This window comes from Sciurus vulgaris, assembly GCF_902686455.1.
Source record: "Sciurus vulgaris genome assembly, chromosome: 9".
NCBI lineage: Eukaryota > Metazoa > Chordata > Mammalia > Rodentia > Sciuridae > Sciurus > Sciurus vulgaris.
Genome location: NC_136469.1, coordinates 113911611 through 113932085, shown reverse-complemented (window position 1 = coordinate 113932085; position 20475 = coordinate 113911611). Strand labels below are relative to the sequence as shown.

At 37.3% G+C, this 20475-nt stretch overlaps 1 protein-coding gene across 1 annotated transcript in view; it reads right to left on the bottom strand.

Moving 5' to 3' along the window:
* Positions 1–202: 202 nt before the first annotated feature.
* The window catches only part of SMIM14 (small integral membrane protein 14), an 88988-nt gene continuing 68715 nt past the window's right edge, over positions 203–20475 (bottom strand). The window contains exons 4-5 of the mRNA XM_079152888.1: positions 5731–5873; positions 203–2912 (exon numbers count right to left, since the gene is read on the bottom strand). Of these exons, the coding sequence (XP_079009014.1) occupies positions 2880–2912; positions 5731–5873 (176 nt within the window). The 3' untranslated portion in view covers positions 203–2879. The remainder of the gene's footprint in view (positions 2913–5730; positions 5874–20475) is intronic.

Genomic DNA, 20475 nt, shown 5'->3' with positions numbered 1-20475 from the left:
GAAATTTTAAGACACTGGTAATTCCATATACAGTATCGTATCACATAATACAAAGATACTAACAGTAACCATGGAGTTACATTATAGACAATCTCTGCAAGTTGTAAAATATGACTTGCTGACCATGGGGGCAGTGCTTAGATAGATACATGATAAAATCTTTTACTATAAACAGTTCCAACATTAACCTTTTCCATATAAAAAGCAAAGCTAAAATTACCATTGTTTTAAGAACATTAAATGACTCTAAAACACAATAATCTCTTTTTTTTCTATTGATGGTACTGAGGACTAAACCCAGGGCCTTGTACATGCTAGGCAAGTATTCTACCACTGAGTTACATCCCCAACCCTCAAAATAAACTCTTAATAGCATTTGCAGAATGTTTAAGAGTCCAAAGTAATAAAAATGTAAGCTTCATCTTTCTTTTATGCAGATTATTTTTAAAGGATTATAGCCATATTTCAAGTGAATGCTTAGAAGTAACTAATGATTTAAGAATGTGGTCAACTTAAAGGCCACATTTTGAAGCTTTAAGAATTAAATATAATAATATAAATCACTAGTTAGGTTAACAAGAATACGTTATGTGCAGTACACTGGCTTTTCAGGAATGTAGAGAAATTTTAAAAGCAGAAAACCCAGGACTAAATACTTCACACTAAGAACTTCTGTTACTAACTTAATAGAAGATTCATACAGGAAAAGGCTAATGAATTTAGATACAATGCGAATTAAATGTATATGACAAAAATGAAAAATGAGGATTAAGAATTCAAATTTTTCAGGTCTCTAATACTAGACATTTTTCTCCTTATTTGGCCACTTCATTAACAGAAGCCAATTCTCAATTATGAGCCACAGACTCAGTGAATATATTGGCATCTCTCCCAGGATTGATTTTTCTAGCAAGTTAGGGAATAGATGTTAAGATATTTGGTTGAGCCTTCCATGTTCAAGGGGCATGGGCAGATAAAGGACTGCAACAGGCAGTTAGCTCATATTTGCCATTCCAGACCTTTCTGCTTTAAATACTTTACTAGCTATGGATAGAGCTGTGAAGGCTTCCAGTGTGCCACTGCAAGAAAAGTCTTTCTCTGTGGTGTTCATTTATCCAGGATTTAACTTACCTGTGTTAACATTACCCCTTTATCAGCACAAGTAATTAGGAGTTGGTTATATTATTTCAAGAAGTTGAGCACAAAACCAAGATGCACAAGGAGGAATGCAAGCAGTCAATATTGGATTATATAATGAAATGATGCCTTTACAATGTTTATGGCCTATAATGTAATCATAATAAAGGGGGAAACACCCTATGAGTGTTACACAATTGTATCAGACTATTAAACAGTACAGTAATATAGAGAAGTTTATTTAGTTCACACAAATAGTTTATCAGATCTGTACAATGAAAAGCTAGACTGACCTAGGGGGTAAAAATCCTTACACTGATAACAAAATATCTTCATAAATCATATGGAATCACTTGTTAAGGAAAAAATTCCATAACCATGTGGGTTACGCAGACATTTTTAAATGCCATTTGTATTTACTTTTTGCTAAACTGAACAAAAACAATGTAACTTTTTACCTTTTTATGCATTTCAAAATTCACTTATAGCAATGTTCCTTTCCACCCCAATCCATCCCATTACCAAAAAGGAATGAGGTAAGGGGTGAGAAAAATATTCTTGATTGTTTCTCATTTTCATTCTTTTCCCTTGGAATAAACCAAGACATCATTAAAATTGTTTTGAAGTTGGAAGGATAACAAAGTGTCAAAATTTTCTTCAAATAAAATAGAGTAAGTAAGTAAATAGGCATTTAAATGTCAGTAAGCGACTAAGCCCCAATATAGATGTAAGATAGTTTCACTTTAACAGGGGAGTGTTAGAACAGAAGAGAGGCTTCCTGAGAGGCACTCATTTACAACATAAATTATAGCTTAAGTTATTACTAGATAGATTATTCCCAGCAAAGACAGACAGAATGAACTTCTCCCCTCTTTTCATGAACCTTGTAAGGCTAGGGTATAGTGGCTTGCAAATGTCATATACTGGACTGTAAATCATCTACCATATCGATTAGTCATATTTATTTAAAGTATTCTTGGGCTGGGGAGATAGCTCATCAGTAGAGGACTTGCCTAGCATGTACTAGGCCCTGGATTCAATGCCCAGCACTGAAAAAAAAAAACAAAACAAAACATTCTTAACATTAGACATTTTTAATGGGAGTAAAAAAATTATTAGAACAAGCATTTCACTTCTTCTATTCTAGCCACATAAGTCAGCTGCAATAAATGATACAGATTTCAGCTATAATTTGTAAAATCTTTCAAAAGTTGCCACAGTCCCAAGAACTAGAGAAAATCGCCACCCACTAATAAACTACCAAAGTAAATGTAAATACAGTGTGGTTCTCATTTTCTTTCATATAATCCCAGATAACCCCAAATAACTTTATAAATACCTTATGAAGAAAAAAACCTTAAAAATCTATCAAAACTATTTTAAAATATTTAAATGCAGAAAACTCAAATTTCCTTCAATCAGGTCACAAATCACCCAAAAATTACGGTCACAGTTACAAACAGAATGAGTGGAATGTTTAAAGTTTAGGACAACCAAAAAAGCCCCATGTAACTTTTTAAATATAATCATTTACTCAAATATACTGTAAATGGGAATGGTGGTAACACAGGAAGCAAAAATAAGTTTGCAAGTGAAATTTCTAGAAGCTCATGAAAACAATACCATCCCATATTGCAGATGCAAAAGGAAAAACAGTTCTAATGGAGTTAAAAGTACTCTGGTCATCTTCGTTCATTTGGTCTTGCAAGGTGTTAACTATTTTCACTTCCCATATCACAAAGTTAGTCCACAGGAGGAGCTGGTGGATCCTGGTCCTAGCATTGAAAACAAATAAATTATTTGAGGGACTCCTTAGATCTTGGTGCAAACAATCTAACACAAATAAAGAACACAGTAGCAATGCCCCCACCCTCCAATCCCAAACTGTATACTTATATACCCATTTGGACTTTTCATATGTTCTGCAATGTTTGTCTCATTCTTCCCTGTGATATGGAGGAAAGGGGAGATCTTCAAACTAATAAAGGTAATTTGATTCTTCTTGCTAAAGTGATGGGTTTAGTGTAGAGTGTTTATTGTGAAGCTAGGGACTTTCTCACTACAGAATTTCAATGAAGAAGTTTGTGGCTCCAGTTGTTCCTGGCAGCCATCCTATAGCTACAGGGAAGCCCACTCTGGAATAAGGCTAATAGTAAAAGAAACTGGGTCTTTAATGGGATACTGTTAAACTTTACTTCTGGATATTTTTTGTGTAAACCGATAAAGTCACTTATTCAAATCACTTTGAATGTTTTTTTGTTACTTGAAATAGAAAGTATCTGAATTGAAGAAAACAGAGCTTTTAGGGTCTTCAGAAAGATTTTATTAACCTGACCTACCCAATTAAGGGTGATCAATATTTCTATCTGGAATCAGAGTCAATATTGTTCTTGCTTATTAGTAAGGCAGAAGAACTACTATTCTTAGAACCTGCAGCCTATAATGAACTGAGGTTTAGGAGGTTTGTCACTTTTTATGGCTTCTAAGTCAGGTTAAGATGGATTTCTTTAGCTCCAAACACGGGGAAGTTGCTCTTTGACACAAAAGGAAGCTGCACATACTGTAAGAAAAAAAGTCTATAAAGGAAATAATGAAGACAATATGCAAATGTTATGAATACTCCCCTCTCCAAGAAAAAGTAAACAAAACATTTTATATGTGCTAATGATCTAATGATGCCTTTTTTTTTTTTTTTTTTTGTGGTGCTGGGGATTGAATCCAGGGGTGTTTTCCCATTGAGCTACATCCGCAGCCCCTTTTAACATTTTTTGAAATTTTGAGATAGGGTCTAAGTTGCCCAGGCTGGCCTCAAACTTGTGATTCTTCTGCCTCAGCCTCCTGAGTTACTGGGATTACAGGTGTGAAACCTGGTCCTGGCCATTCCTTCTTTCTTAATTTAAGTCAGTACACAACATATCTAAATGTTCTGCTCCTAAAACCAAAACACTGACCAATTAGTACTGCACATTTGCTTTCTCCTTATATAAAAAACTAGTCTTAAATTAATTTCTAATATTAACACCACAATATTGGGGGAAAGTAGTAATTATTTTAGAATTCCACATGGTGAAGTTTTAAGAATAGAACCAATGCAGTAATTTAGTGTTTAAGTGAATCCATCACAGAAATTTATTTTAAAATAAATTTCATCCTATAGATGTTTTTTAATATTTTATTTAGTAAAATTGACAATTAAAAATTGTATATACTTACCAAGTACAACATGTTTTGAAATGGCGTATGCATTTGTTGAGTAGCTAAACTGATCTAATTAACATATGCATGAAATTTTTAAAGACATATCAAATGGAAAAGAAATAATGCATAAATACTGGTTCCTGTAAGGATTAAAAAGAATACTTTCCCTGATAAGTGGATGATAATATATAATGGAGCTGGGGGTGAGAGGAGTGAGAGAAGAATGGAGGAACTTTAGATTACGTAGAAGGAAATGAGATGGGGGGGTATGAAAGATAGTGGAATGAGACAGACATCATTACCCTATGTGTATGTATGATTACACGAATAGTATGAATCTACACCATGCACAACCATAGAAACGAAAAGATGTACCCCATTTGTGTACAATGACTCAAAATGTAATCTGTAAAAAATTAAAAAAATAATAATTTTAAAAAATCCTTTAGTTAAGATTTTATTAAAGATAGTAGAAAAAATGCCCTGTTCGGTCACTTTATATTTTTCACTTAGAAGATTCTAAAAATGGTTGCAATTATGACTATAAAGATTGATCAACATGAAGAATTCCTCCCTCTCCTTTTAACAACTCAGTTAATTTACTATGATGCTGGAAAATGAGTTTGAAAAAAAAAACATGGGAAAATAGAATGTAGCCAGATAGGCTCACAGTCTTTATTATATTTAATAGCCAGGACAGAAGAGGATAAAACATTTGAAATGAAGGACGTATGAGTGTTTCTGGGAACTGGAAGCATTAGAGGGAGAAATCAACTGTGAAATGGATAGAATGGGTAGTGCAGGACCAAGATTTAGCAATACTGCTGTGGATTATGAGCTGGATTGTTTCTGATGTTTCTTATATGAGGAAAGACTGGAATTTAGCCAGGTACAGTGGAGCAAATCTGTAATTCCAGTGACTCAGAAGGCTGAGGCAGGAGGGTGGCAAGTTTGAGGCCAACCTCAGCAACTTAGTGAGAACCTGTCTCAAAATAAAAAACTCGGTATTAAAAAAAAAAAAAAGATTGGAATTCTTTTTTAAAAAAATATTTTTAGTTGTAGATGGATGCAATTACCTTTATTTTGCTTATTTAGTTTTATGTGGTGCTGGGGATTGAACTCAATGCTTCACTTGTGCTAGGTAAGTGCTCTAGTGCTGAGCTACAACCCCGGCCCAAGATTGGAATTCTTTTAAAAATTATTTTTGGACTACTGGTCTGTGCTGTTTCTATGTTTAACGACTCAAAAGGCAAAATTAACTAGAAATATATAAGAAGAACTCACTCCATGAATTGAGTCTGCCTTTTACTAATAGAGATATTTTAGTCAAAATCCTCCTCCCCAAGTCACATACATGCACCCAACCAAAAAGGATTTAAAATTCACATCACTTACATTATGAGGACTGGTTGGTTTTCCAGATAAGTTGGATCCTCTTAGATTAGGAGGTCTCAGCAAGAACAAGATCACTGCAATAACCATCCAGGCCATCAAGATCATAGTAATACTGATGCCATTGTCACCAGAGGGTCCTGGTACTAAAGACAAACAAAAAATGCATTTGTAGCAAAACTGGCCTGATTTTTTATTTGATCTAATTATTTATACATGAGAGCAGAATAAAACTGGACTCACTGTACACAAATGGAGCACAACTGATTATACCACTGTTAAAATAAATGTAAAAATAAATTCTAATGTTTAAGTATCAGCTCCAAATTCTATTAAATTAGAAAGTTAGTAATTTAGAGAAGAATAATTGTGGAGTAGTATATCCTTTTCCTTCAGTGAGTAAAATCTACATGGTACATGATGTTAAAGAGTCATAAACCAAATTATGTGTGTGTGTGTGTGTGTGTGTGTGTATTTTTTTTTAAAGTACTGGGGATTAAACCCAGGGGTGCTCTATCACTGAGTTACATCCCCAGACCTTTTCATTTTATTTTTTGCTAAATTGTCGAGGCTGTCCTTGAACTTCCAGTCATCCTGCCTCAGCCTCTTGACTAGCTGGGATTATAGACATGCTCCAACATGCCCAACAACAAATTAAAATTTTGAATAGTGTGACAGTTTTAATATTTGTGGGTAATAATCCTTTGAGAATTTAATAAAAATTAAGTACTCTTTCCACTATAAGACTTAACATATTATTCACATTCAACAACTTTGCATATAACTGTGGAAGGTTCATGAACCTACAAGGCAATAGACTTGCTAAAATCTACAACCACCCCACTAAAAAAAAAAAAAATTGACTTTTTTTCTTTCTTGCAGTATTGGGGATCGAACCCAGGGCCTCATACATGCTAGGTAAGTGCTCTACCACTGAGTTACATCCCCAGCCCTCAAATCTGCCTTGTAGAAATGGCATCTTAAAAACAGGATATAAGAAAAGGGGAACATCTAGGTTGTATACTATATAAATGAAAATATCCCTTTTATGATGTCCTCAACCAAAGAGTAATTAATTTGGCCTTCTTTTTCAGAAAAATTTGAAGTCTATGTGTTTATCAAGAGAAAGAAGAGGTAGGTATGTGTGTGTGTTACTTTATTTCTCAGCTCCTTGAGGCAGTCATGTCTTATTTAATAAGGGATAAGGGTCTAAACAGTATTTGGCTTATGATATGAGGAGAACATTTTTTTTTTAAATATTTGTTTTAGATGTCAATGGACCTTTATTTTATTTATATGTTGTACTGAGAATCAAACCCAGTGCCTCACAGATGTGAGGCAAGCACTCTATTATTGAACCACAACCCCGGCCCCAAGAACAAATTTCTAATAAATGAAACACAGATTTTAAAAAGTGAAGTTACTAAATGCCTCAATTTTCAAAAATTAAAAATACAGACTAATAACTCCATCTCTAGCCTATCAAGACTACATTGGTTTTGGTTTCCCTGCATCAGGAGAAACAAAGAAATCCAGACAAGATGCTAAAACTAAGATGATACACATATTATGGTCCACAGGTCAAAGCTTACTCCCCAAAAGGGAAGGGGATCAGCGATAGTACTGAGGCCAAAGAGGACAGAGTCAACTTAAGAGCTGTGCTGGCCCAAGAGGTGACCAGATAGGAATAGAGCTTCTGTTCCAGTCACTTTACTAGAAACAGCCAAGGTATGTGGCGTCGCCAAACTGCATTACAAAACCACACAACGTAACTCTAGTTTCTTTATATCCAATCTCTGTTTCCTCCTGGTATATTGCATCTGCCTGCCTTCATAACCAACACCAGTTTTATCATTTGATCTTTGGAACCTATACCTCTTTTATACGTCCATTATCCTCTCTCCTATATATCTGACACCCTCTTCTTCACTGGAGTCATCCTGTAATCATTTAAACATGATCAAACTCTCATCTTTGAAAAAATAAAATTTCCCTCCCTCAATCCCCTTTCCTATCCAGATATCACACCATCTATTCCTTCCTCATTCAAAGCTAATGTCATAAGAGTTTTCTACATTTACTGTCTATATTTCCCTACCCTCCATTCCCTCCTCAGGTTGGTTCCTACCTCCATCATTTCTCAAATAGCTTGTGAAAAGGTCACCCATGACATGCTGCTGAGTCTAACAGGTAATTTTTAGTCCTCAATCTCCATGAACACTCTCCCCTTCTTAAAATACTTTCTTCCTTTGTCTTCTGTGTCATTATCACCACTGCCTGGTTTTCTTTCGAATACTTGGGTATTTCTTTACATGCACACTTTCCAAGTATTCCAAACTTTAAGATTTTAGAATTTGCAGGGTGCAGTGGTACATGCCTATAATCCCAGCAGCTTGGGAGGCTGAGGCAGGAGGATTGTGAGTTTGAAGCCCTAAGTAACTCAGTGAGACCCTATCTTGAAATAAAATATAAAAAAGAGCTAGGGATATGGCTTAATGGTTGAGCACCCCGGGGTTCTATCCCTGGTAGCAAAAAAAAAAAAAAAAAAAAAAAGATTTTAGAATTCTTCAGTCAACTTTTTAAAAATGTTTTTTAGTTGTTGATGAACCTTTATTTATTATTTATATGTGGTGCTGACATTCGAACCCAGTGCCTCACACATGCTAGACAAGTGCTCCACCACCGAGCCAGAACCCCAGCCCTCTTCAGTCAACTTTTGGTTTCCTTTTCTTCTCCACACTCTCATCCTCACCCATGGCTTCATTTATATTCTGCATGCAGACCACACCTAAATTTACACCTAGCCTCGCCCAACTCTTCTGAACTTCATACTCCAATATTCAACTGTCTACCTACATCAATATTCTCTTTTTTCCCCCATATGTCGACAGTTCTAAAGTTGTAGTGTACATTAGTCATTCAGCAGCTTCTTTAAAACGCAGATATCCCATCTTACACTTAACATACTCGATGTTTCAAACTAAAACCATTAATAATCTTCCCTGCCCCACCCCTCTACCAAACTGGGTCTCCATTCATCCAGTTGCCCAAGCAGAGTTCTTTCTCAATAACTTTTCATTTAATCCTTTATGAGAGTTCTGTCAATATTACTTCCTAAATATTACTCAAATCTGCCCACTCCCCCTACCCCACACATCACCCACGTGTTGAAGCTACCATCACCTCTTGTCTGAGCTCCCCATATCTATTCTTGCCACCTTTTTCCTCTCTACTATTGTCAGAATATTTTTAAAGTAAATATTATTTTTATTATTAAAAGTAGCTAAGACTTGAGTTGCTATTTTGAACCAGGCACTATCTCTTAATCCTTTTTTTTTTACCCTATATAAATTTATGATTACACAAATGGTATGCCTTTACGCCATGTACAAACAGAGAAACAACATGTATCCCTTTTGTTAACAATAAAAATTTAAAAAAATCTTTTAAAAAACCAAACATGTAAAAACAACATTAAGTCTTAATGATGGAGAACAATCACTTTTGATTCCATATCCTGCATCCTGGGTACACCAGGACAAGGGATAGACTCTCCGAAGACCTCAGAGAGCCCATTTCTATATTTTCTGCTGAGTTCAATTTGCTTAGAGCACTCATGAGTTGGAGTCTTATGCCTAAATTTGTAGAGAATGAAATCATGGACTGATGGCTCTCTGGTTCTGAGTCTTTAAGCACTGCCCCACTCCTCTAATGACAAGGTGCTGCCCCAAATGGAATCTTGTTGGTGGCTCTGCTCCTATGACACATCTCGGAACAGGCCTTCAGACTGTCTGCAACATACTTTGAAATCTAGGTAGGACCACCTGGCCCCACAGCTCTTAGGGGAATTGGCTTATATGAATAAGGAGGCTGAGAAGTTCCACAAAATATTTTTGCTAGATGAACACCCTGGAACGCTAGCCATGTGGCTCTGTTCACATCCAAAATCTTCAGAACGTGGGCAGCTCATGGCATAATTCTCAGTTTCAGTCCAAATATGTTAGAATCCAGGAGCCACTAGTGCAAGTCTTAGAGTCTAAAGTCTAGAAACCCAGTCCTGATTTCCAAAGGCAGAAAAAGAATGCCTTTGTTGTGATTCTGTCTGGGATCCTAGCTGACTGTATAGTGCCCACCCATATTGATGGCAGATCTTCCCCACTCAGTCTGGAGAACCACACATCAGTTTCCTTCAGAAAACCTCTGAAAGCCACACCCAGAAATAACTCTTTACCATGTGTGTATTCCTTAATGCAGTCAAGCTGACACATAAAATTGACCATCATATCTCCTAATCAGCTGTGGCCTCAGGCTGGAGAAGAGATTTTATGACACTTTTGATGTCATGAGAATAAGATGCTCACTCAATGTCTGAAGTTGGGGTGATTCCAGTGACTTAGCATTGCTCTCCCAATGCTAGCAGCTGTGAGCTCTGCTTGGAATGATTCAGCCTCATGGTCTCAGACTTTTCCCTTCTCCATTACAGTTCCTACAATCGATGGATTGCGCCTTATGGTGGTGCACAGAAGGGTGTGACCTCAGTTTCTCCAGTTAGCCAGTGCCAACACTGTTCAGGGAGTAGAAGCAAGTTGAATTCTCTTTGATGAGAAACTGTTTTGTATATACATCCAGTGTAGAAGAAATTAGAGCTGTACTTCAGGCAAGGAGGACAGTCAGAGCTGATGAGGTGCATTGTTCTGCCTGGCCCACATAGAAGATATGTCTTGTCACTTGTCTTTCCAGATCTCTCTGACTCATATTAGTGCTGAGTACTGGTTAAATCAATAATCAATCCAAGCTCTTTGTTCATTCTCAAATTTTCTTAAAAGTTCCAGAGCAAAAACTTTACTTCTGGAGCAAGTTTGGTTTCAAAACTCATCTATGTGCAGGGCTGCATATGTGGCTCAGCGGCAGAGTGCTTCACTAGCATGAGTGACGCACTGGGTTCAACACTTTTGCAAAGGGACTTTAAAAGCAATCAATCAAGTTTCAGCCATCCAGTCCAACTGGGAGATAGTCTTTCCACCTGACCCAAGGAGAAAGGGACACAGCCTCACTTCTAAAAGGGTGGGGCGGATCACAGAACCCCGCACGCCATTCCTTTCAGCTTCTGCCGGAGGCACGGCGAGGGTCAAAGGCTCTAACCCCGGGCAGACGGGCCAAGCTCGCCACGGCTACAGGGCGAGGCTGAGACCACAAGCTCTTAATCCTTTTTAACAATCTTACTTTATGGTGAGTACCATCATCTTCATTTTATAGATGAAACTGGGAAACAGAGAACTAAATCCCAATCTCATATAACTGGTGTCTGTCAAAAGGGATTTAGATACAGGTGATTTCATTTTGGACTCTATGCTCTTAACTCTTTGCTGTGTCATAACCTCTGACAATATCACATTGGTGATATTCCTGAAAATTATTAGTTCTGTGGGTAGTAAAATAGAAAAATATGGATTCAAAAAGGGATAAGCAAGTTTATAATTAGTTAGCTAAAACTCGATTACAGTCAAAGAAACATAACTTTGTATATACTTTGTATGCTTTGTATATTCTATCACTACTACCTTTTTTGGGTTCGGGGGTAACCAGGGATTGAACCCAGGACCACTTAACCAATGAACCACATCCCTAGGCCTTTTTATTTCTTATTTTTAGACAGGGTCTTGCTAATTTTCTGAGGCTGGCTTTGAACCTATGATCCTCTTCCCCCTGCCTCCCGAGCTGCTGGGATTACAGGTGTGCACCACCACGCCTGGTTTACTATCACTTCTTATAGTACCCCCTTCTCAGAAATAAAATGGTAAATTACTTGTATAGACTAGAAATCTACCCAAAGTAAATTCATGTTTTGCAAATGCTTTGTTTTTTTCATATTCTTTGCAAGTCCTCACACTACAAGTTTAATCCTTATTTCTAAACAAAGCATCCTTAGATGAGCACGGTGGCACAGGCCTGTAATCCCAGTGACTCAGGAGGCTGAGGTAAGAGGATTACAAGTTTAAAGCCAGCCTCAGCAACTTAGTAAGACCCTAAGCAAATTTGCAAGCCCCCATCTCTAAATAAAAATAAACAACAACAGCAGAAAAACAGTATCCTTTGAAAGAAAGAGTCTGCGCCTTTTTGCTTTGTTTGTTTGTTATTTCCACAATCCCAGAGTGCTGGGACTCGAACCCAGGCCTCCAGCATGAGAGTCAGGAACTCTACGAGATGAGCTAAATGGCCTGCTAGTCTGTGCCTTTTTAAGACTCTCACAGTGATGAATTGACTATTAGTTCCCTGTGTCTCCTAGCATGGTTCTATTACAGCCTTTCCTTCCTGCATATTGATGCCAGAGTCTGGTTAGCCACTGTTCTGAACATTCTCTGCTGATCTCACCTAGTGACTCACTCTACACTGCCTATTGCTTCAACTCTAAGCACTTCAACTTGGCCTTTGCTTGAATGATTTGGCTCTACTCATCTAATCTCATCCTCACCACTTTTCAGAAAACATGTCTTCTGCTCTCGTCATGCCATACTTCTTTAGCCAATGGTTCCCTGACCTGGCTGTGAATCAGAATATTCTGTGACTAAGACTACAGATTCTGAGGTCCTGCCTCAGACCATTTGATTAGGGAGTGTGGTCAAGAATCACTAATATTATTTAAATGCCTTACAAATGATTGTGATGTAAAAACAGTTCAAATCTAATTTGGGTGGTAACATATACTAACTATACACATTCAGTTCTTCTGGGGCACTCTTTACATCCCCCATCTGGCATGCTTTTACAACTAACCTCCATTTATTCACCTATATCCCCCTCTCTTCTTTAAAAATCTCCATTTCCTCTGCCACTTTTTCCTCTGCTTTCTCTAAAATAGTATAGCATTTCTAAATTCTCTAACTAGGAGAAAACTTTTAACTTCTCCTAAATTAGGTTATAACTTTTAAAGAATTGAGACAACTGGGTGAGGTGTCACACAACTATAATACCAGTGATTTGAAAGGCTGAGGCACAAGGACCTCAAGTTTGAAGCCAATCTCAGAAATAAAGCAAGACCCTGTCTCACAAAACAAAAAGGATGGGGATGAAGCTCAGGGGTACCGTGACCCTGGGTTCAATCCCCAATACCAAAGAAGGGTACCTGAGACCATCTCAAAGCTGTTGACTGTACTACCTGTTAGTAATATACAGCAATACATAACCTCTGTGCCTTAGTTTCTTTACCTATGAAACAAATATCACCATCATCTCACAGAGTAGTTGTAAGGACTGGAATGGTCAACACACAAAAAGCAGTTATCACAGTGCCTGGTTACACAGTAGATATTTGATAAACTATCCCTTACCAGTAAGAGGATCAGGAAGAGCACAGAAAAGAATGAATGCGGACAGATGCCGGTGTAAAACATGGGGCTAGATAAAATGGTGAAGTGCGAAGACACAAATACAAATGGTGACAGGATGGAAGAAGTACAATACTTGGTGACTACCACAATAACTGGTGGCAGGAGGAGGGGAGAAACAAAAACAAAAACAAGTGAAGGATATCACCAAAATTCCTAAAGAGTGGGCGTAGGCATAGAATTTCTCTAAGAGTCTAAACAAGCCAGACATGGTGGCACACGTCTATAATCCCATTCAGAAAGCTGAGGCAGGAGGATCACAAGTTTGAGGTCAGCCTCAGCAACTGAACAAAACTTTAAGTAACTTGGTGAGACCCTCTCTCAAACTAAAACATATAAAGTCCAGGGATGTAGCTCAGTGGTATAGTGTTTCTGGGTTCAATCCCCAGTAAATCCCTGTTTCCCTCCCCCCACCACCCAAAAAAAAGCTAAAATGGATATAATTTTTGTGACCTCCAAGATTTGATAAGATCACTTCCTTTTTCCCCACCCAGTGCTGAGGATCGAACCCAAGAGCCTCGCACATGGTAAACAAATACTTTCCCTCTGAGCTAAACCCTAATAACCTTCCAATTCTTCAATAACTTAAAGCCTATCTCAAAGAATAATAAACTGAACCAATTAAAATGGAACATCTTGGTCACTGTTAATGTTTTTCTACTTCTAGCAGTCCCACAAAATTAAGAGTAGCACTAGAATAAGCATAGTGTGCAATTTTTTTGTTAATAAAAAATTGGAAACAAACCTCAATATCTACCAAGAGTCCCTGATGACTAAATTATGATACATCCATACAATGGGATACTGGGAAGCTGTAATAAATGTTAATGGAAGTCTCTCTGAAATATGCCTTTTAAAATTTTTTATTTTGGTGTTTGGGATCAAATCCAGGGCCTTGCACTTGCTAATAAGCACATACTCTACCACTGAGACACGGCCAGCAGAGATTTGCTTTGTTGGGTGATAGAAAAAAATAGCAGGTGAAGAACAGTGTAAAAGGAAGCAGGGATATGGGAATATACATATTTACACATATATGCATATTTATATTTGCTTGTATATGAACAAAAAACTTTGGAAAGGTGCACAGGCTAACAATACCTACACAATGAACCTGGGAAGATAGAAAATATGAGTCAAAAGATAATTCTACTTATATACTGATTAAGTTCTTCTTTTCTTTCTTTTTTTTTTTTTTTTGTGGTACTGGGGATCGAACTCAGGGCCTTGTGCTTTCAATGCAAGCACTCTACCAGCTGAGCTATCTCCCCAGCCCTCATTATTTTTTATTTATTTATTTTTTGTACTGGGGATTGAACTCTGAGGCATTCTACCACTGAGCTACAACCTCAGACACTTTTTGTTTGTTTAAGACAAGGTCACACTAAATTGCCTAGGCTGGAATCCAACTTGCAATCTTCCCACCTCAGCCTTCCAAGTAGCTGAAAGTACAGGAATGCATGTGCCAGGCAAGTTCTTAATTTCTGAACCATATGTAATTATGTAAACTTATCACAACACCAACACCAAAAATGGTAGCCTAAAATATCTTGGGGCTGAAGACACTTGAGCATTTGAACTGATTTAGATTCCTTAAAATATTTAGAAACAGGGAGAACCAGTGGGCACTGTAGTTTTTTATGATTTTTTGCATTCTTTATGGCAAGCCCTATTTCATGAAGTGTCAGAACAGGGGAAAATCAGGGTTAGACTGGTCTGGGAAAGTATGCTACTCACATTCTCCAATGCTATACACATCAAATAAACACAAATAATAGGAGTTGCTATTTTAAAGTTACTTCAGAGAGGTGAGGGGGCCTTTAAATGATGTGCCCACTATGCTTCCTACATAACTTTTTGGCACTATAAACATGAATGCACACAATCATAAAGAGGATAAAAATCTTTCTCTCACTAAGAATGCCCTGTAAATTATTTGACTTGAGTACTTCCCACTCCATGATCTGGAAAGATACCAAATCATAAAAATACAGCATTTCCTATTTTGCTTAAACATTAAGTCTGTGGTTACAAGCAAGTGAATAGAACTGGTGCTCAGAGCTATTACAAATAAGGTGTCAATTTATAGGAGTACATAGGAGTACATGCCTGTAAAGTCAGAGACTTGGGAGGCTAGGTCAGGCCTGTAAGTTTGAAGCCAGCCTTGGCAATTTAGTGAGAAACTGTCTCACAGTAAAATATAAAGGGCTGGGGATTCAGCTAAAGGATAAAACAACCCTGGGTTCAATCCCTAGTGCTGCAAAAAAAAAAAAAGCAAAGTGGAATATTCACAGTGAAGTTGTTAGTTAGACACCAAGAAAATTAAAGAGAGGGAGTCTCTCTGAGTTGGGAGGTCCTGAGGGATTTTCACTATACTTATGAAAGTTTCCAGTGGGAAAAGTAGAAATAGAACAGCACTGAAAGTGCAAATGTGCCAGTAGGATTTAACCCTATAATTTTTAGTTGCATAATCATATTATCCTCAGTATAGTTATCAAATTTCAGGCTGATTTACTCCAAAAGTAAGTTAACCATAGAACTGAAATGCTCCATAAAACCCTTTCTCTGAAATGCAGTCTTTTGGAAGAAGGAGCAACTTTGTTCTACGTATGTTTCTAAAGAGCAAAACTGTGGGTAGACATCACAATAAAAGTGGAATTTAGCTCAACATAAAGAATCATGTAACAACTAGATTTGCTAATAGTGGAATTGCTACCACATGAAATAATGAACTTCATATTTAATTAAACCATTTCAAATATACACAACACACTAAAGCCATCACAAAGGGTATGAAAGGTACAAATCCAAATAAGGCCTAGCCCTGAACAAGTTCAAAGTCTGAAATGCAGTCATCACAAAAACTATAAAATAATCTGAGGAGAGCCTCAAAGATGATTAGACATTCATTAGCCAGAAGACTGACAGTGATAGGTTGAGGAGAAGATGGAGACACATAAGCAAAGGCAGAAGCATGCTGTCTATTGAGAATGTCATGAGCACAGAGCAAATGTGAAGAGTGATGGAGATGAGCTGGGCTGTGAAAAGTCTCCCATGTCATGTTAAGTAAGAATTGCCTATGCAGGTGACAGGGACGGGAAGTGACACTAAAGATTTTAACTTCAGGAATGTCATACTCCAGTCTGAATTTCAGAAAGATGATGATGGTTATTGTAAAAGAACTGAATTTGGAATCTAGGAGACCAAGTAAGATTCTACAGGCAGAGCTAAGACAACAGATGAGGAGGACACATTTAAAGCATCCCAGCAAAGGTAGAGATGGAGGGGTTATGTTAGGTGTTAAAAATACAAAATCAAAAGGATTTGAGTCAAAGGTGATCTCCATAGTTCCTTAATGTGGCTCTGAGGTTCTACCACTTTCACACTGTGTTCTGAGAGGGTATTTCAGGGTTTCAGTTTAGTGGATTTTAGGGAGATAGGCTGAATGAAAACCATCCTCCACTTTGTTTAAAGGGTTCTATTAAAAAAGAAAAGGAAGGTTGGGAGCATAGCTCAATGGTAGAGTTAGTTTTGCCTAACATGCATGAGGTCCTGGGTTTGATGCTCAGTATCACAAAAAACAAACTTTAATATAAAGACTATTAGGCTAATTTTCTGATCTTTGATCATGGTGCAATAAACAGTAATGTGAGATCCTATTAGAAGGGACAAAATGAACTGTCTTCATTTATTTATTATTTATTTTGGTTGCTGGGGATTAAACCCAGTGCCTCACTCATGCCAAGCACTCACTTTACCACTGTACTATACTCCCAACCCTTGAACTGTCTTTACAGGTTGTTCTATGAAAGGCAGAGAAATGTTCTTCACATGGTTGCTTTCCATGGTAGGAAAACGTGATAACAACAAAACGTGGTGACTTTAAGATAGAGTAATTTTTTTTTTTTTTTTTTTGCGGTGATGGGGATTGAACCCAGGGCCTTGTGCTTACGAGGCAAGCACACTACCAATTGAGCTATATCCCCAGCCCTAAGATAGAATAGATTAAGGAAGGAAATGTTAAAAGAAGGTGGCAAGATTTAGACTCAGATTTGGAAACTACCAAAGCAAACAGGAAATAGGAAAATTATTGCCTTGGTGCTACAGATACAGATAATATATGAAAAGAGCTTCCACCCACCTCCAGCTATCTTTGCCCTCAAGGACCTTACGATGAGGATTGACATACGTAAATAAAATATATAGTTGCTAGAGATAGGTGCTAAATAGAAAAATGTACAGAGGAATGGGGTATGGGAAACAATGGACATTTTATACGCGGCTAAGGGAAGTCTCACTGAGAAGGTGACTCTGGAGTAAAGATGTAAAGAGAGAGAGTAAACCGTAAGGCTATCTGAAAGTACATCCCAGGTAGAGAAAACAGCAAGTATTCCTGATTCAGGACCCTATGGGATATGTAGCAGAGACCAATATAGTTGTAGTGAAGTGAACCAGAGTTCAGATGTAGAGTAGGTTTGGGACACAGTAAAATATTAAATCAAAAGAATATCAGAAATCAGATCACGTAGACCTTATAGGTCATAACTGAACATTAGCTTCTATTATGCATTAAACAGAAAATTTCTGATGTTTGGGGCAAAAATGAGACAATATCTGACTCTCATTTTGACAGAACTACTGTGGTTTTTTTAATCTATTATTTTTAAAAGAATTAGGGATGGGCACAGATGTGCATGCCTGTAATCCCAGCAACTCAAGAGGCTGAGGCAAGAGGATCCTTAGTGCAAAGCCAGGCTCAGCAACTTAATGAGGTCCTAAGCAACTTGACTTGTCTCTGAAACATGGGAAAAAAAGAATTATAGGCTCATTGGAGAAATTAGAGGAAACTACTGCTCTAACCATTTAAACATATGGCTTCAAGAAAGGATTTTCCTCAAAAGCTGAAGGAACTTTAAGGAGGAAAAGAATTTGCTAATATAACTAAATGAATATTCAAGCTCAAGAGTTTTGCCATTCTATTTACAGAAATGGAGTGACATTTCATTCACAGGAATAGAGTATACTTGGATCTAAGAGTCACAAATACCACACATATAATAAACACTTATTGTCCTGCAGAAGTTCCATAAGATCTTTTTCAACTTAGAAAAGCAGGGTTTAGCTTCCTTGCTGAGGCAAATATTTGAGCTGCACATTGTAGATTAATGAATGCTACTGAAGAGGCAGACTAAGAAACATGGAGTGGGGAAGCCACCACCCATCCCCCTGACCCAAGTGCATGTCACCACTGCTTTAGTGCATAACACCATTTTCATGTGTTACCTCGCTGCACTAACAGAATATAAAATTTATACCTTATGCTAGGCACTGTACTAGTTCCTACTTATCTAAATTGTTGCATTTAAAGGAGTTGGTGGGACACCCACTTCACAAAGCAACAAAAATAATGTGGGCTAAGGCGTCTCTTCACACTGTGCTTATTGTCTTGTCTTAGTTTTAAATGCAAAATAAAAGAAAGTCTAACTTCAGAGATATTATATATAGGCAACTAGTCTTTTTTAAAATACTTTTTTACTTGTAGATGGACACAATATCTTTATTTTTCTATGTGGTGCTGAGGATCAAACCCAGCGCCTCACATGTGCGAGGCAAGTGCTCTACCACTGAGCTACAGCCCCAGCCTGGCAACTAGCCTATTATAAATGTAATTTAGGGGCTTGAGATGCAGCTCAGTGGCAGAGTGCTTGCCTAGCATGCACAAGGCCCTAGGTTTGCCACACAAAAAAGTAAAAATAATTTGATCATGTGTCAAAAGCCTTTAAATGCATGAAGGAAACCTCAGAACATGTTACTCTAAAATATTCCTCTTCGGAATAAATATAATTTTTGAGCTCAAGATAATTAAGAAATAGCAGAAGAAAGAAAAGCTCTCCCTATATGCTACCATTTTCTGCCAAAAGACAGGATATTGCTTGAGACAATTCTAGATTCTTATTAGCACTAGAGGAATCTTCAAACAAACCTTACTTTATCAGTTTTCTCCTATATTTTCCTTCCCACACTTTCCTATCCATAGAAGCCTAAAACCTCTTTCCATTAAGTATCCTGTCAATTTTTCCATAAATTGATTGCTTTGATGAATATGCTATATACATAAGATTTCTAAGGTATTGCTTTGAGTTACTTTTCACTAAGGTTTCTTCCATATGTGTACTGTCTGCACTAATGAACTTGTTTTTCTTGTTTATCTGTTTTGTGTTATATGTATTCCAGCTAAGAACTATGAGGAGTTAAGGAAATAATTATTTTTCCTTCCTGGCACATACATTAAAAGAGTTTTTATGCTGAGCACGAGCGGCACATGCCTGTAATCCCAGCAGCTTGGGAGGCTGAAGCAAGAGGATCACGAGTTCCAAGCCAGCCTCAGCAACTCAGTGAGGCCCACAGCAACTTAGTGAGACCCTGTCTCAAAATAAAACATAAAAAAAGGGCTGGGGATGTGGATCAGTGGTTAAATGCCCCCGGGTTCAATCCCCAACACATACACAAAAAAATTTATAATTATTTAAAATTAGCTATTGTTTATAATAGCAAAAAATATATTAGTAACCTCAGAATCCAACAAAAGTGAATCATTTAAAATTTAATCAGGGCATCCCCACAACAAAGTATTATTGTTTAGTAACTTTTTTTTTTTTAGCAGTGTTTGGGCTCTACCACTGAGCTATACCCCAGACCAATAAATATTTTTAAGGTAAGTATACAGGTATATTTATGATATAGTAGTGAAAAAACCATGAAGTGATCCCGTTTCAGTAAATGTATATGAAATCCAACTGTGCTGGACTTCACCAGCCTATGAATGTCACAGTTCTTTTCTTACAGTCTCAGAATATATTGGTTTACATGCAATTTTATTAGTTCTCCTCAAGATATTCCTTATTCGTGAGTGGCCTCGAAAAAGATGTGTCACTAGCAATTTGAGAAATGCAAATTAAAATTACCCTGAAATTTCAACTCACTCCAGTCAGAATGGCAGTTTTCAAGAATACAAGTAACAATAAATGTTGGCAAGAATATGGGGGAAAAGGTACACTCATACATCACTGGTGAGACTGCAAATTGGTGCGACGATTCTGGAAAGTAGTCTGGAGATTCTTTAGAAAACCTGGAATGGAACAAGTATTTGACCCAGTTGTCTCACTCCTCAGTTTATACCCAAAGAACTTAAAATCAGCATACTATAGTCACACAGCCACATCAATGTTCACAGCTGCTCAATTCACAATAGTTAAGCTATGGAACCAACCTACATGCCCTTCAACAGATGAATGGACAAAGAAAATGTGGTACATAAACACAATGGACTATTATTCAGTCATAAAGAAGAATGAAATTATGG